The following is an 18331-nucleotide window of genomic DNA, read 5'->3' on the forward strand; positions in this document are numbered from 1 at the left end:
CATAAAACAACACAGATCAGTGTACAGTCTGTATGGAACACTACGTACACATAGCAGCAGTTGGATGCTCCATGAAGTCAGTCAGTCTCTCTCTCTCTCTCTCACTCTCTCTCACTCTCTCTCTTTCTCTATACAGTATCTCTCCTTGAACTCCAGAGCATCTGGTTTAATGAATAAAAACTGGCTTAATTAAGTCTTTTCTCTAGAAAATGACTAAGCCGTGCTAACCACTAAGCCACCGTGCCCCCACCTCACTGTATATATATATATTAACTAATTTATTCATAAATCTAATTCTTCACTATTTTTAAAATTTTTCCATCTATATTTCCACCTCTTTACTTTTACACACGGACACTTTAGTCATATGATTCTTTCCGATGGCATTTTGGGAATCAGTAAATTTCACAGACAGACGCAAACAAAAGTAATAACTGAGGAAGCAAAATAAACCCAATAGTTCACCCAAAATTGTCTCTAGTGTGTGATTGTGTGAGTGAATGAGAGTGTGCGTGTGTGTGTGCCCTGCGATGGGTTGGCACTCCGTCCAGGGTGTATCCTGCCTTGATGCCCGATGACGCCTGAGATAGGCACAGGCTCTCCGTGACCCGAGGTAGTTCGGATAAGCGGTAGAAAATGAATGAATGAATGAATATACAGTGAGAATCAGTAGAATCAATGACTTAAATCTGTCCGAGATGTAGTCGTTTCTGGTAAAGAATAAACAGAAATAACAGAACACGATAGATAATTACCTGCTCTTCCATTTCTATTATTTGTCCTTCTTCGAACATATAAATGAACACATATATCGTCTCAGGGAGCTTTTCCTCACCACCGTTGCCTAAGGTGCTCTCATTAGGGATATTTAAATTTTAAACCTTATATAAATTTCATATTGAGTTTTTACATTTCTTTTAAGCGATAACGTCCTTTGTTAAAAGCGGCATACAAATGAAATTTTTTCAGCAGCATTTTTCAAAATCAAGTTCTTCCTGTGGTGCAGGAACAAGGAACACTGCTTTACAACAATCCAGAGCCTCTGGCATAAAAGCGAAGGAGGATAGGAGGCAGATGACAGAACGGTACTACAAAGAAAATACAGGCTCTGTGTCCAATTTCACACCTGGAGAGAACAGGGAAAGTGAAAGAGAGAGAGAGAGAGAGAGAGAGGGGGGGAGAGAGAGAGATAGAGAGAGAGAGAGAGCGAGGGCAAGAGCAGAGCTTGTGTGAGAGCAAGAGCTAGAGAAACACAGTGAGGGAGAGAGAGGGAGCAGTGTGAGAACACGGGAAGCCATCAGTCTGTCATTATTTATTCAGTGCGGCCCTGACACCGAGTCAGAGTTAATAATCCGCGCCGAGTGACGGGAGCTCCATGCGTCCTGCGCACTGCTGCGCGAGCTCCTCCGTCTTCTGCCACTCTCCCAATCAGAGATCAGAGCGCCCGGATGACTGCCTGTACAAAAAGTTTCCTCCCTTTCCTTTCTCACCTGCCTCGCATGCCGTGCACTTCGTGGCCAAGTTTGAAAGAAGGTTCCGGGAGGAAGCCATCGAGCCGACCTGAGGAATGAGAAATAATTCAACAAAAGACAGAGCGCTCCCTCTTTCCCTCCCTCCTTCTCTCCCTCCTTCCCATCCTCCCTCCCTCAGTCTTCCTCCCAGAGCACCAGATTCAGCTATAACAAACCCGAGGCTATTGAAGTCACCAACTCAACAGGCTCCCTGAAGAGCGAGGAGAACGACGATGATGATGATGAAGTGCAAAAGACTCGCAATGAAAAGACAAACCAGGCCGTGGCATGAATCCTGGACGAGCTGCAGCATCTAAACACACACACACACAAACACTCACACACCACTCAGAGCTACCAATTAAACTACAGTGCATGTAGAGTTCAGGGGTTTCAATGATTCACAGAATCCAGAGACAGCAAGAGATGAGAGAACGTGTTGCGAAGGGCAGACGCTTGTACAGCACAGGGCCAAGGATCACTCCCTGTGGGTTGCCACACCCCGAGCTGAGGTCACACCCCAAGTTCAAATCACTGAATCACGAAAACATACAAATATCATAAGATTTGTACAAAGACTTCAGGACATGCTGTTAAAAGAAAAGAATCAACTACAGGGTAATGAAGCACAAGCAAATTTATATTTTAAGTAACGATATTTCATACTTTTTGTTTCTTTATACTTATATTTAATGTTGGTGAACTTCTATGAAGCAAGTTGTTTGTTGTGTTACCAAGAAACCAGAATCTTTACCTCTGACTCTCATAACACACTGACATTGGAGACTCCTTACAGGCTTATAAACTTCACCAAAACAATGATTTTTTAAAAACACGTCCCAGTAAATGAGCATTATTATGGAAACGATAACATATACAAACGAGTGCATTATCATAAACCTGAGCTGCTGTTCTAGAACATTAACCAACACCTTCCTTCTGACCAATTTTGACAGGGCTGCGGTTAAAATTCTTGAGTGTGGCATGAAAGGCTGTGAAACGATGTGTCTAAGCTCACTTCAGCTGTGGAGCTGTGGATGAACGGACAGACCTCCGCACTAGACTGTATGAAACTTTGTGAATAAAAGATGACGGAATGAATGCATCTTTAATGCTCCAGTTCTCCCAACACTTCTGACAGAGACAGCAGTCACTCTCACAGCTACAGTCTAACACTCTTTCTTCTGCATATTTCAAACTCGTATTCTATATGCGACCTATAGCATGACTTTTATGTTCATCCGTTTAGTTTTACGTTTACATGCAGATCAGTTTACATGTTCTGCTGCATATTTTTTACTGTTTGACAGCTAGAATAGTGTGTGTGTGTGAGATATGTGTGTGTGTTTGTGTGTCTGTGTGGTGTGTGTGTGATGTGTGTTTTTTTGTGTGTGATGTGTGTGTGTGAGAGAGAGAGAGAGAGAGAGAGAGAGAGAGAGAGAAGTAGTTTGCCTAAAAAAATGTACAGCAAAAATAATTGTGGTTTGCTTTAATAATGTTGATATTTATTAATTGTTGTAATGTTATCATTTTAATAGTAGAGAGAGAGAGAGAGAGAGAGAGAGAGAGAGAGAGAGAGAGAGAGAGAATCCGCTGAGCTCTGTTCCCGGCCGGTACTTAAACGCCGCTGCACAGTGCGTCTTTAATAGCGTTCCGCTTTCAACAAGCATAACTACTTCAATATATCTGACTGTTTATTTTATAAATTAGCTAAATGAAAACAGCGCAGGTGAAACGCACTTACTCTAAAATCCCGGTGTGGATTGTAGAAGATCATCATGAGGTTAGCGATTAAACTACATTGGATTTCTCTATTCGAGTAAAACTAGCGTAGTTCGCTAAAGAGCGGTGGAATAACAAATAGGTCCGTCCTTTGTTTTTAAGTGCACTATGTAGGGTGTAACATGTAGGGTGTAACATGACATGTTAGGGATAATGCCTAGTGCACTACTTACCTACTATGGATATATTCGGACTTTACACTATACTTCTAAATAAACCATTGGATATTTTATAGACTAGTATGTGTATTTACTGTGTACTAGCACAAACTATATTTTTAGGTTTATATACTTTATATCAAACCTATTATTGTAAAAAAAAAAAAAAAAAAATATATATATATATATATATATATATATATATATATATATATATATATTATTATTATTATTATTATTATTATTATATAATATATATATATATTATTATTATTATTATTATTATATAATATATATATATATATATATATATATATATATATATATATAAAACATAAATAAATAAATAGTGTCTTAGGTTTTGTGTAAATGTTTTGCTAAACTTTGTCAATGGTGTGATCCAATAATTAAGAAAAAGATTTTTGAAATGAATGACAGCACTTTTTTGTTTGTCTCTGCAATTTCTTCATTTTATTTTTTCAGTAATAAACAAATGATGTGCAGTTGTGGGTGTAGTAATAAAGATGAACACACACACACACACACACAACAGCCTTGCAGTTGTTTTTTCCTCCTGTATGCAGGTTGTGCAACACATCTACCGTGCCATCGGCTCTCGGCACATCCCCATGAAGGAGGTGAAGATGGTTCACTTGGACTCGCACCCTGACCTGCTCATCCCTGTCAGCATGTCTGCTCAAACCGTATTTGATAAAGAGGCTCTGTTCAGGTGAGAGGATGTCAAACTGCATTTATATCTCTTCTTACATGTGTGTAATCTGTTCAACAATCCATTTGACTGCTCTCTCTCTCTCTCTCTCTCTCTCTCTCTCTCTCTCTCTCTCTCTCTCTCTCTCTGTGTGTGTGTGTTTTCCTTCCTAGTGAGCTGAGCATTGAGAACTGGATCATGCCGATGGTGTATGCTGGACATGTGTCCTATGTTGCCTGGCTCCATCCTTACTGGGCTCAGCAGATCCGAGAGGGCGAGCATGAGATGTGTGTGGGAAGGGACACGTCCACAAACACCATCAGGTGACAAAACACCACTGTGTCTTTCACAGGACTGTTATTACTTGTAAACAGCTGTTATTAGATAAGAAACGTCTACAGGAATCAAATGAGTTCACTTTGCTGAATGAGTGGTATAGATTCTTTCATAGGTTCATTAGTGTACATAATCTTTACTATTATTTTTATAATAACCTCGTATGTCTGTGTTTTCGAAGAATTAGTGACATTAAACCAAACACACATTACTCCTAATACATGCACTGAAATGCAGGAAATCTCCAGCTCCAAGGTCAAATCAGCCCTAACTGACTCACTTGAAAGATAGAGGATTGAATCTCAGGCTTGACCAAAATATTTGCTGATTCAAATACTGATTCACTGAACTAACTTCACTGATTCAATGAATTTCTGTTATGAATGACAAATTTACTGATCGGTCACAAACTAACCTTCTGAACATTTTGGAGGTAAATCTTGCTCTGACTGAATGATTCACTGATTCAAACACTGATTTGCTAAGTGTACTAGCACAAACAGTATTTTTTAAGTTCAGTACCACACCTAATATGACTGCAAATCTCAGTGACAACCAGAAGATTCAAATGCTAACCCACTGAAGGAGTCATGATTGATGATTGATGATCCTGATTCAAGCTTTACACTGAAACACTGAATGACAGGAAAGTGAATCACTGTCATGATTCTAAAGATTCACCGAATCAAGCTGAAAGCAAGAGCCACATAAATTGGTCAAAAACTGACTGGTGAGTGAGAGTGAGGCACTGTTCAAACACTGATATGCTGACTGAGAGCGGACTGAATGTTTTGTTGCCGATTCACTTGTTCAAAAATTCCAGAAAAATATATAACACAAATCTAGATAAAGGAACCGAAAGCAAAGACAAAGACAACTCAAAGATCGATGGTGATCCCATTGCTTTAGTGATTCATTTGCAAACAAATCACAGCTACAGCTGCTCAAATTTCTACTTTTAAACATTTACTTTGACCTCGAGAAGTGAATGCCGAGCCAAATTAGAGCTCATTCTCCAGATCAGATGGATTATTCCTAAAGATTCTTGGATATTTAAATTCTTTTGATTTGCTGATGGGGATTTCAAGAGATTTTATCTGATGCATGATGCAAAATAAAGTACCGCAGCAAAATGTATAAAACATTTAATAAAGAGTTTGTGCTCCTGATCTGGCTGAATCATTCTGATCATTTGAATTTAAATCAAAATAACAGATTATTCTTTAATTCACTTCCATCTATAATTCTTTGTCCAATAAATCCAATAAGTCTGATGTCCAGTGAAAAAAAATCATTCAAAGAAGGTCATTTATTATACAGAAATGACTTTGAGAAGATCTCAATAATGAATTTTCCTCTTCAGGGTCTCGAGCACGGATGACTACTTCCTGAGCGACGCTCTCTACGTTCCAGCCGAGCAGCTCCAAGACGGGAAGCCCTTCCACCTGAGCGTCATCCGTGTGGATCCGGCGCAGGCGTCAGAGAGGAACCAGGATAAAGATGAGCAGAACACTGCCAAGAAATCCAAACCGGACCCTCAACCGGGCTGCAGCAGGTCGTGTGCTGGCATGTTGCAGCCAGCTGATGGCAGCAGCAGTACATCAGAGATGCCAAGTGTGGCGAAATCCACCACTTCAGCTATGAACAGCCTACTGTGTGTGCTCAAGCAAGACGAGTCCTACATCCTCGATATCGACCTAGATTTCTTCTCCTGTAAGAACCCCTTCAAGGAAATGTACACACAGGTACCGAGTTTTTTTTTTCCCTTCCTCTATCTAGATCTCAACTCTTTTAATGTATAAAAACTAGGGGGAGGAAGAAACACTTAAGGCTCCTTAACACTGTTCTATGAAAAAAAGTTTACTTTGAAGAATCCCACCAGGTCACTGTGGATCATTTGCCTACAGCGGCACAGCCCTGTGTGTTATTCCCTATTTAACTCAGCGTGAGTCGAAGAAAGGAGAAATGCAAAACAGAGAGTCTTTATCATCAAAGAGTTTGGAGATTAAGGGTTTGTTGGAATAAATGCATAAAAATCCTGAAATCTTTACATATTTGTAGGAAACATTACAAGTGAAGAAATTACAGGTCCTGTACCTGGATCTCTACAGAAACCTACGAAGGAGTGACTACAGATTCAGTGGAACAATGCAGGCAGCATATTCATGCATTTATTCAACTAAATCATCCTCTCTCTCTCTCTCTCTCTCTCTCTCTCTCTCTCTCTCTCTCTCTCTCTCTCTCTCTCTCTTTCTGACACTGGAGTCTCCTTCCATTCGCCTTAAAGGTAGGGTCTCCGATTTTTGAGAAATGCTTCAGAAAACTGAGTTGCACCGAAAAATAAACAAAAAGTGTGTGCATGTGTGACATTAGCAGAAAGCGGTTTTATTATTGACATGGAGGATAAAAACAAAGAAAGAAAGTGAAGAAAGGCTTAATATAAGGCAAGAAGTAGGACCGTGTTAATATAGGATCAACTTTCCAGCGCTGGAGAGAACTGAAGGAGCAGGAAGTTGGCCGCATATTCACAGATTGGAGTCTCCCGAGTCAATAACTCCTGAGCTAAACGCTGTTACTACACAAATAACACCTCTTTTCTATCGTAGTAATGTAGAGAGGCAGCTACAACCGCGTTTTGCTAGTAACAGCATTTAGCTCAGGAGTTATTGACTCGGGAAACTCCAATCTGTGAATATGCAGCCAACTTTACTTAAGACGTCGAGGTTGCTTTTTTCCTTCTCTCTAAGTGAGTAACGTTGGTTTTGCTTTGTTTCACAGAACTAATATATGCCGTCCTTTGCATGATTATGGTTGTGTGTCATTTTGGTTTTTATGCATTCATGTTTATCTGCAATCGTATTGTTCTTCCCTTCAGCTATGATAAAGACATTTCTTTCCATTAGTTGCCTTGGTTGCTTACAGTGTTGCCAGATTGGACTAAAGATTTCCAGCCCAACTACAGCTTAAAACCCGCCCATTTCAAAAAATACCAGCCCAAAATACATACTGTTATTAAAACTGTTATAGAATAAAACACACAATTTTTTTTGACTTATTTGGACTTATTAATTTCAAGGGGCAGCCCCCGTTATTGATAGTCTCGTATATGTTCTTGTACTCATACTGCCGCTTTGCTGAATGTGCGAACCAGTTGTAGGTTTCTCTAACCATGTATTCTATGTTGCTTGGAAGAAGCTGCATTGCTTTATTTGCAACAATGTCAAGTGAATGGCAAACACAGTGAATAAGCTGCAGGTTTGGCTGAATTTGTTTAAGTAGGGTGAAAACCAAGTGTTTTTTCCAACCATTACGCTGGCACCATCTGTGGCAATGCCCATCATGTTTTTAATCTGGAGACCGTTCTTTGATAGAAAAGCGACAACAGTGTCTGATATGGCTTTAACATCAGCATCTGTCAGCTCCACAAGTCCAAGATATGTACTTACAAACTTGCTGTGTTTTTTTGAGTGGTATTTCACACAAATGCAAAGAGGTTTGTTCACGGATACTGTATGTCAGTGCTTTCATCGAGATACAGGGAATATGGAGACTCCCCAATATCCTCCACAAGTTCTTCTCTGAAGTGTGGCGTGAGGAGAGATTTGATAATGGCTGTACACTTTGTCCGGTGCATTTGGAATGTTCCCATCTTATCTTTCAAAATGTCTGACAAATCGTCCACTCCATTTATTGAACTGTGACAAGCAATGTAGGCAGCGATTCTAATTTCATGGCGCTTTTGGTCATCTTTGATCGGACACTGCCCTGCTGCTCCCACTGACACGGTAAAAGTTTTTATACTTGGTGCACAGCGCGATTTGTGTTTTTTTGTTTTAGCATGCTCTTTCAAATCACTTAACTGTGCTCTGATTTCTGATTGACAGTATGTAACACGTTAATGGAGATTCGGGATAGCTTTTCAATTTTAGGCCCGCAAAAATAAAGATGGAGAGCTCACCAACGTTCACTCACAACGGTTTATTCCTCCGTACACAGGGAAAACCTCCATAATAACATGTTACTAAATACTAACATGTTACTAGTTATTAATATGAGAAGATGAAAATAAAGGGAATATCCGTTGCAGCATCAGACTTTCTCACACACACGTGGTGTTATAACTGAAGCGCGCCCTCTCTGGCGCATGCGCACATTCAATTAATATACACAGTAATAAATCAACGGCACATTGCTCTTAAAGGGGTAGCACCACTCCACTCATTACATATTTCACCCCCACCAAAAAAAGGCTGCCCCAGCCATACACAGCCGAGGAAACAACTTGACAACCCCCCATACATGACAGAGTTGAAAAACCACACGTGAGGGAAAGAACAACAATGCATGACAGTACAAACATACATGTAAGTACAGTGTACACCTGCTCAGTAACACAGAGAATAAGAGTGCTAGTAACCCAAAAATAAAAGTTTCAAGACATGTGCACAGAGGAAAACCAGAAACACAAACAATAAACAGTTGTTAATAACATTACCAAAAACACTGTTACCACATTATCACAACTCAAACCTTTGTGTATGAAATGGATTTGTCCACTTATGCACTGACCAATCAGAAGTAACCCTTGGAACTTTTCTCTGTCTCAGTACATAACGACCCTGACCCTGAGTAGATGAGGCAGAAAAGGGCACAGCAGCACTAGTGTCAGTAGCAGAGTCTGGTAATCAATTTTCAGGGAACATTGCAGCTGAACATTCATCAACATTTCCATAGTCTGACCCAACCACATGGTCGGTCTCAACGGATCCGTCACCTGGAGAGACAAATTCCCCATCCCTGGGAAGCGCACTCACATCATCAATGTGGGAACCTCTTTCAGGCATGACCGTGTCCCGCATATGAAATGGCTGCAGATTCACAACATGGAACACACCAGCATCCTCTTCAGTGCTCACATTGGTAAGTCTGTAATTGACATCGGACAACCGTTTTGAAACATGAAACGGTCCAGTGAATACTGGAGCTAATTTGGCCATAAAACTTGCGTCTGCATCAGATTTAGGGTGGGTCTTAACTCTAACCAAATCACCCACAGTGTAGGAAACCATACGGCGTCTCTTGTCATAGTAACGTTTTCTTTTTGCATGGCTGGCACTTAGCACAGCCCAGGCATGATCATGCGCATCCTGCAGCGAAGCTCTCAAGCTTTCTGGGTAAGGTATTTCAGGGTCATCAACACCCACAGAGTTTGGTTGTGTTAACAGATCAAGCGGTGTTTCCAACTCACGACCGTATAACATCATAGCCGGAGATAGACCTGTGCTCTCATGTTGGGCCGTCCTAAGGGCGAAACAAATTTGTGGGAGATACTTGTCCCAGGAAGTGTGTTTGTCCCCCACATAAGCACGAATGGCAGTTTTTAGAGTGCGGTTCACTCTCTCAGTGGCATTAGTTTGTGGGTGGTACGCTGTGGTAAGACGATGTTCAGTACCAAGGGCAGCGACCACATGCTCAAAAAGATTGCTCACAAAAGGGGTACCACGATCAGAAATCAGAAAGACTGGGGCCCCGTGGTGGGCGAAGATCTCACTAAGAAATTTACTCGCTGCCACCTGAGCTGTTGCGGAGCGCACTGCACTCACCTCCACCCATTTTGAGAAGTAGTCAACAAAGACAATCAAGTACTCATTACCAATCTGAGTGCGTGGCAGCGGGCCGACAAAATCCACCCCAGTGTATTCCCAAGGCTTTGTCGGTTTGATTGGAATCACCAAGCCTGCAGGTTTTCTTTGACTCGGCTTAGTAAGCTGGCACACAGGGCATGAAACAACATATCTCTTTATGTCAGCTGCCATTTTTGGCCAAAAGAACCTCTGTCTCAGTCTAGCCAACGTTTTCGTCACACCAAGATGGCCCGCTGTTGGGTGGTCATGGTAGTATTGTAAAACAGTATGCCGCATCAGAGTAGGCACGAAAAGCTTAAGCTGTTTCATAGGATGCAAGGTACAGGCAGCCTTATGATCCTTGAAATAAAGAAGACCATCATGAACAACGTGGTCCTCATCTGTACCACCCTCCTCAAGACTTTTGATAAGATTGCCGATCACTGGGTCATCCTTTTGCATTTGCCGCACTTGCTCCTTGTCGGTTACCATGACCGAGGAGAGACACCTTAAATCCAAACCACCTATGACTGCATGAGGTGGCAGAATGTCAATGGGGTCGACACTGTGTGTCAGCGGGTTACGTGACAACGCGTCAGGGACGCTATTCCGTACACCTGGTTTGTGGACGATGGTGAAATCAAAATCCTGTAGTCGCAAAGACCACCTAGCCAGACGACCAGAGGGATTGGGTCGACTCATCAACCACTTCAGACTGTTGTGGTCTGTATAAATAATTACATGTAGGCCCTCAACGTAGGGTCTGAAATGTTCCATAGCCCAAATCACTCCTAAACACTCCTTCTCAGGAGTAGAATTATAGCCTTTCCGACCTATGCAAAGTTCTGCTCGCAAAAGCAACGGCAACGTCTCGCCCCATGTCATCCTTCTGCATGAGAGCTGCACCGAGACCCAAGTCACAAGCATCAGTATGAATGAAAAACGGGCGAGTGAAAACAGGAAAAGCACAGAATGGGCTCAGACGTAAGACAACTTTTTAAGAAATCCATCGCAGTTTGGCAGTCGTCATCCCAGCCAAAAGGAGTTTCCTTCCTGGCGAGCTTAAAAAGAGTCTCAGCTTTTTGCGCATAATTTGGAATGAATCGTCTGTAATAGCTGGTAAGGCCGAGAAAACCTCTCACTTGTTTTACATCTTTAGGTGTTTTGAACTGAGTCACTGCTTCAACCTTTTCGGGTCCAGAGAAATACCGTCAGGCGTGACACGATAACCCAGGAAGACAAGCTCATTCAAGCAGAACTGACATTTACTCAGCTTTAGGGAAAGGCCAGCCGACACAAGCCTAGACAAGACTTCCTTAATGTCCATGAGATGTTGCTCAAACGTTTGGGACGCAATGACAATGTCATCAATATAGACGGCACAGCACTTATAGATCAAGCCGGCAAGCACATTGTTCATCACCCTCTGAAATGTGGCTGGAGCATTACAAAGTCCAAAAGGAAGAACTTTGAAATGAAATAGGCCACAGTGTGATATGAAAGCAGTCTTTGGTCTCAAATGCTCATCCACCGAGACCTGCCAGTACCCTCGCGAGAGATCAAGGGTGGTAAGATATCTCCCCCTTGCCAAGAAGTCCAATGATTCATCTACCCTGGGAAGTGGGTAAGAGTCCTTCAGAGTGAGATTATTAAGACCTCTGTAATCAACACAGAACCTGGGGGTTCCACAAGGCTTTTTGACAATTACAACAGGCGCAGACCATGGGCTCGAAGAAGATTCAATAATGTTTTGCTCCAACATCAACTGAATCTGTTCCTCAATTATCTGTGTCTTAGCTGGAGATGTACGATACGGTGGGAGGTGGACAGGTTTAGCATCACCTGTATTGATTACGTGCTCAGCCATAGAGGTGTGACCTAAATGTCCATCAAACAAGCTCCAAAAATCCTTAAGGAGACTCAACAATTGTTCTTTTTGTCGCCTTTGCAGACAAGCCAAGTCAACCTTCTCCTCTAATATTGAGGGGCAGACATCCAAGAACATCAGGCTTTCCACTTCAGGAGCCTCTAACCACTCAGGCAGAGCCTCATCACAAGGTTGTGAGCCACTTTCACCCACAGTCACGGTCCTTGAAGGGATATGAATGCTCACAGAAGCACGCAACATGAAATCCATCCCCAAGATAAGAGAAGAAGAAAGATTGGGGATAACAAGAAAACGGTGGTACAAATGTTGTCCTTGGAAACCAATGTTTAGCCACACAATGCCAGTGGGACTACAAGCAGTGTTGTTTGCAAGCTGAACTGGTGGGGCAGTCCATGGCTGAACTTTCTCAAGACATTTTACAACTCCAGAAACCATGTCTGCATGGACCGCTGAAATTGAGGCCCCCGTATCCAATGCTGCATCAACCGCTTTGTTAGAAAGGTTCACTTTAACAAGAAATGGCGTATTCCAGAAAGAAGGAGACATACGGTCTTCAACATGTCCCAAGACAAAAGGCTCAGTCTGGGGCCCAAGACAAGGATGAGGCATATTTATCTTCTGGGAGGAGGATTGCCTCTGTGAAAATTCCTCCCCCCTCTGAAGTTTACCCTCTGCCGAACAGGGTTTTGGTTTTGCTCTTCCCTGCTAGAATCCTCCGCAGCCACGTTGGTTTTGTCAGTGAGTCATGGGTCATTTAAAATCTGATTAGGCCTCCTTTCCGTAGCCAGAGAAGAACGCTGCTCAAAGTTACAGTTTGGGCAATTTCTGGAAGTATAACTAGGCATAGAACATGTGTAACAGTACGGGTCACTCACTTGTTTGCTTTTCTGCACCACCGGAATGCTATGGCAGTCAGGACCAAGAGCTACATGCAGTTCATGAGCACGCATCACAAGATCAATAACTGAAGTAATCTGTGCGCCATATAGTGCCACTCGGTAGCGCTCAAGGGCATGTTTGCAGATCAGATCAATTTGTTCACGTTCTGGAGGTGGAGTCTTAAGCTTTTTGAATTCAGACAGCAAGTGTGCTACAAATGTCGGGAAAGGTTCACCTGGGGCTTGTACACGGTCCAGGATACCTCGTAAGACACGTTCTTGGTTATCAGCTGGAAGAAAAACTGTCTTAAACAAGCTACAAAATTGTGTCCAAGAAGTTACATGCGAGGTCAGCACCGTAAACCATTTTCTGGGTTCTTTAGCTAGGAAGCGCGGTAGTTCAAGCAGAATTTGTGCATCATTGAGTCCTAGAGAAACTCTATAGGCATCCACCAATGTAAGCCAGTCATCAGGATAAATTTTTCCATCACCCATGAATACCGGGGGTTCTAACCTGGACTGCTGTAAGACCGAAGCTATTTCAACATGAGGAGCATGAACATATGGTGTAGAAGAAGCAGCAGGTATAACTTGTGTAGGTAACTGAGTTGCAGCAGGCATCATTGTCTCGTGTATATCGGTCAATAATACCTCTCTGAAGATCAAGGGACTCATTTAGGCACCTCCTCAACATCATAACCTCATCTTTCAGCGACTCCTCCTGCCCCTCTAGGCCATCAGCAGATTCTGGAACTCTGCCCCTGTATTGGAGCTCAAAGGTTTCATATTGGTTAGTTAGGTCACTCACTTTATCAACCCGTTTAGCCATAATAACAAGGTCAATTTTTTTTTTTTTTTAGCAAAATTAACAAAATCAAAACAATGAATCACAAAAATTTCCAACATCAGTATGTGAATAACACAGTGGTAAATGTAATATATACCCTATAATACCCTATGTGAGAAATTAGTAGGCAATATATAAAGAAATGAGGCATATACTCAAATATCTCAATGAAACAATAACACTGATAACAGTTTTATAGCTAATGTGAAGTTCAAAGTCTCTTAACATAAAGCAGTCTTTTTCAGTCTCAATTTAGCAAGTTGCCGTATAGTGTCTCGGTTGAATAAACGCAAAGTTATTCTGTTCAGTGTCTGAAAACCACAAACAAGTCCAGACAGAAAGCAAACGACAAAGGCAGGTACAAAAATAATGTTCGGGCGCCACTTGTAACACGTTAATGGAGATTCGGGATAGCTCTTCAATGTTAGGCCCGCAAAAATAAAGACGGAGAGCTCACAAACGTTCACTCACAACGGTTTATTCCTCAGTACGCAGGGAAAACCTCCATAATAACATGTTACTAAACAAAAATACTCATTAAATATGAGAAGATGAAAATAAAGGGAATATCCGTTGCAGCATCAGACTTTCTCACACACATGTGGTGTTATAACTGAAGCGTGCCCTCTCTGGCGCATGCGCACATTCAATTAATATACACAGTAATAAATCAACGGCACATTGCTCTTAAAGGGGTAGCACCACTCCACTCGTTACAAGTATTTACAAAATGCCTTTGTGTCATCGCCTACCACAGGTGTAATCCATGTTTTTAAAGATGGGTCGCTCTCCTATTCCTTTCTGTAGGACTTTTTATATTTACCCCACTTTGGCATGATGATGATGATGAATGATGATCACTGATGATGATAATGCAGTTTTGACGATATAACGAATTAGCCTACAACAACCCGCCAATCAAGCTTGAAGTCTGATTGGACAGGATTCCCCTGAACCTTGTTGGCTAACCTGAACCATACCTAATTTAAGCATCATCCTACACTATATAATTTATTTTATAGTTAGTTTTCATTAAAAAATAATAAAGAATACTGTTTATAGTCAAAAATAAAAACCCGCCTGTTGCATCAAAAACCAGCCTAAATTTTAAAGACCCCGCCCAATGCATTTTTTTCCGGTCGGACGTGACCAAAAGGAGCCCAATTGGGCGGGAACCCGCCCAATCTGGCAACACTGGTTGCGTATGTATGTGTGGGCGGAGCTATCAATACAGGGGTGGGACCCAATTGGGTTAGGGGCGTGTTTGTTTTGGTGATTTCAAATGTCACCATTGGCTTTCAAAAATCGGAGACCCTGCCTTTAATGTCGATTAATCACCGTAAACACATTTTCTTAATCTGTTTATTTTTAACAGCACATTCGCCATACAGTTAATTTCCCGTGGACGGGCTGTTGCTATAGAAACGATAAAGCATTAGAAAGCACTCTGACCAGTCAGAATCCAGCACTTAAATAGAATGGCTGAGGTATAAGTGAAGTTACATAAAGACCTATTATTCTGTATTATTAGTGGCAAAGCCTCTGATAAAGAAATAAATAATTGTTTGTGTTCTGAAAGGCTGAAAAACAGGAGCCATGTATTTCTTTGAAGAGCTGTAACGTGGAAAGCTCTTACTCTGCCTTTTCTCAGAGAAATGGTTATAAATAATAGTTGTGTGTGTGTGTGTCGTGAAATGAGGGATTTTATTTTTTGATGTGTTAGATGGAGTTCTATTTTGCATTTCCTCTCTCGACAGGAAGAGTACTCCATCCTGCAGGAGCTGTACAGTTTCGAGAGGCCGCGTGTGGATGCGGACGAGGTAATGGAGGCTTTTAATCAAATTAGCACTAACGACCGGAGAGAGAACACAAAGTGTCCGACCCGAGCTGAACACTCAGGCCGTTTTCTTCTTCTTTTTTTTTTTTTGTTAATCGAATAAAATGACATTTGATTAATTCTGTGTGAGAAGGTGCAGTTGTGTTGCCTTCTCGCACCCGGGCCATCATCCACCCTATAAAACTCTTTATTCAGTAAGCGCTTTATCCTGGTCTACTGGGATAGCAGATAAGCAGCATGGCAGAGTTGTTCAGTGTGAACGCGTGAACGTGTCGTGTAAACGTGTTGTAGCTTTACGCTGCTGATAAACGTCTACAGGAGATGCTGTGCGAGTGTGTGGAGAGAAGAACACGCCAGCTCGAGGATCTGGAGGTCACCTTCGCTGAGCTGCTGGAGGATGATGGCGAGCTCACCGTGGAGCGCTTAGCAGATAAGCCTGGGTACACACACACACACACACACACACAATGCTGTAGTGGTCTCTGGTCACTGGTTTCTGCTAGAGTGTGGCCACTATCAGCTTCTCACACAGCTGATTTGAGCCACAGTGGGGTTTAATTTCTAGTGGTGTGTGTGTAGTTGTGTAGTTTGCACTAATGCTGGTTTGTGTCTGCAGAATGAAATCTCTGGTAAAACTCGTCTGCAGCCTGAAGAGTCGTAACAAATCTCCAGACTACGAAATGGTAAAACTATTTATTCATTTATAAATGTTATTTTCACTCTTCATATTAAAGATAGTCTTTATGCCTTAAAACCCCGCCCCCATGTAGCACAACAGTAAAGCGTTCATATGGTGGGAGGGGCTTACACTAGCCAATCATGGCTGTCTGTGAGTTTATGTATGTGGAAGAGGGCAGATAGCGCTCTGGCTGTCATGTTTGCTCAACTCTGTGATGCAGTGGCTTGAAGAAGTTTTGCATATCACGTGGCTTGGAGGAAGCACGTGTTAGCTCCGGCCTCCTGCCCAGAAGCTGTTATGTGAATGAAGGCGGGCTTTAGGTCACATTGGCAAGAAAATAAAGGGGACATTTTATTCTAGTAGTATTCTGTGTGTGTGTGTGTGTGTGTGTGTGTGTGTGTATGTGTTTGTGTGTGTGTGCAGGTCCACCAGGCCGGTCTGACCTGTGATTACTCCGAGCTTCCTCACCATGTCAGCAGTGATGCAGAGATCCAGCAGCTAATGCTCGCTGTGCGCTTCGTCCTCCAGCCGCTGCCCAAACCCACCCTCGTCACCATGTCCAGGTGAAATCCTCACTAAGCACAAACCTTTTCATTCAGCTGCTCAGGTGTGCAGTGCAAAGGTTTGTACCCCCTATGGGATACAAGGGTAACTATAAACACGTCAGATCAGCGTTAAAGGAGTTGAAAATAAACGATGGAAATGGAAACAGGAGCCAGGAATTATTACAGCTGTTTGAAATGGTTTTGTTTTCAAAAAAGCAAATGGTTCAATTGCTTTTATTTATTCTTTTTTGTTAGTCTTTTATCTATCTATCTATCTATCTATCTATCTATCTATCTATCTATCTATCTATCTATCTATTTGTCTGTCTCCCTGTCTGTCTGACTGTCTGTTTCTTACACTCAGGTCAAGTTTAGATGAATATTGTCCTCCTGATCAGGTCGACTCCATCCAGAGCAGCGTGCTGAACATTCTAGAAGATCTTTTTGGTTCTTTAGAAGTCCATAAGGATTACGAAGAAGCTTCTGGAGAAAATACACTGCAGTCCTCATGATGATCAGCTTTAGTGCTCCTCTGTGATTCATTCAGAATAAACCAGTATGGTGTGTGTGAGTGTGTGTGTGTGTGTGTGTGTCTGTGTGTGTGAGAGAGTGAGAGTGTGTGAGAGAGTGTGTGAGAGAGTATGTGAGAGAGTATGTGAGAGAGTATGTGAGAGAGTATGTGAGAGAGTGTGTGAGAGAGTGTGTGTGTGAGTGTGTGTGTGTGAGTGTGTGTGTGTGTGTGAGTGTGTGTGTGTGAGTGTGTGTGTGTGAGTGTGTGTGTGAGTGTGTGAGTGTGTGAGTGTGTGAGTGTGAGTGTGTGTGTGTGTGAGTGTGTGTGTGAGTGTGTGTGTGAGTGTGTGTGTGAGTGTGTGTGTGTGAGTGTGTGTGTGGGAGTGTGTGTGTGTGAGAGAGTATGTGTGTGGGAGTGTGTGAGTGTGAGTGAGTGTGTGTGTGAGTGTGTGTGAGTGAGTGTATGTGTATGTGTGAGTGTGTGTGTGAGTGTGTGTGAGTGTGAGTGTGAGTGTGAGTGTGTGTGAGTGTGAGTGTGAGTGTATGTGTGAGTGTGTGTGGGAGTGTGAGTGAGTGTGTGTGTGAGTGTGTGAGAGAGTATGTGTGTGTGAGTGTGTGAGTGTGTGAGTGTGTGAGTGTGTGTGTGTGTGTGTGTGTGAGTGTGTGTGTGAGTGTGTGTGTGAGTGTGTGTGTGAGTGAGTGTGTGAGTGAGTGAGTGAGTGTGTGAGTGAGTGTGTGAGTGAGTGTGTGAGTGAGTGTGTGAGTGAGTGTGTGTGTGAGTGAGTGTGTGTGTGAGTGTGTGTGTGTGTGAGTGTGTGTGTGAGTGTGTGAGTGTGTGTGTGAGTGTGTGTGTGAGTGTGTGTGTGAGTGTGTGTGTGAGTGTGTGTGTGAGTGTGTGTGTGAGTGTGTGTGTGAGTGTGTGTGTGTGAGTGACATGTGCTCTCTCACTCTCTCTCTCTCCCACACTAAGTGTTTTTAAATTGAAGCCCCTGGAATCTGTTTCTGCTTGGTGGATTTGAAATATTGA

The 18331-nt window shown here is 42.3% G+C and overlaps 1 protein-coding gene across 1 annotated transcript; it reads left to right on the forward strand.

Annotated features, from left to right (window-relative positions):
- The first annotated feature begins 3146 nt into the window (after window positions 1-3146).
- Window positions 3147-17925, forward strand: c1h5orf22 (chromosome 1 C5orf22 homolog). Its single transcript, XM_060873562.1, has 9 exons — window positions 3147-3294; window positions 4036-4181; window positions 4334-4483; window positions 5860-6241; window positions 15491-15553; window positions 15889-16010; window positions 16187-16253; window positions 16673-16812; window positions 17159-17925. The coding sequence occupies exons 1-9, from the start codon at window positions 3226-3228 to the stop codon at window positions 17304-17306; spliced, it is 1287 nt and encodes a 428-aa protein (XP_060729545.1). The 5' UTR covers window positions 3147-3225; the 3' UTR covers window positions 17307-17925.
- Window positions 17926-18331: the final 406 nt, after the last annotated feature.

Source organism: Tachysurus vachellii, chromosome 1, assembly GCF_030014155.1.
Source record: "Tachysurus vachellii isolate PV-2020 chromosome 1, HZAU_Pvac_v1, whole genome shotgun sequence".
Taxonomy (NCBI): Eukaryota; Metazoa; Chordata; class Actinopteri; order Siluriformes; family Bagridae; genus Tachysurus; species Tachysurus vachellii.

Bases quoted from the DNA above. Each gene is read 5' to 3' on its own strand.
- c1h5orf22 (XM_060873562.1), top strand. From the start codon at position 3,226: ATGAAAACAGCGCAGGTGAAACGCACTTACTCTAAAATCCCGGTGTGG. The intron at 4,484-5,859 runs GTGACAAAACAC...TTTCCTCTTCAG, and splicing joins ACGTCCACAAACACCATCAG to GGTCTCGAGCACGGATGACT. The intron at 16,813-17,158 runs GTGAAATCCTCA...TCTTACACTCAG, and splicing joins ACCCTCGTCACCATGTCCAG to GTCAAGTTTAGATGAATATT.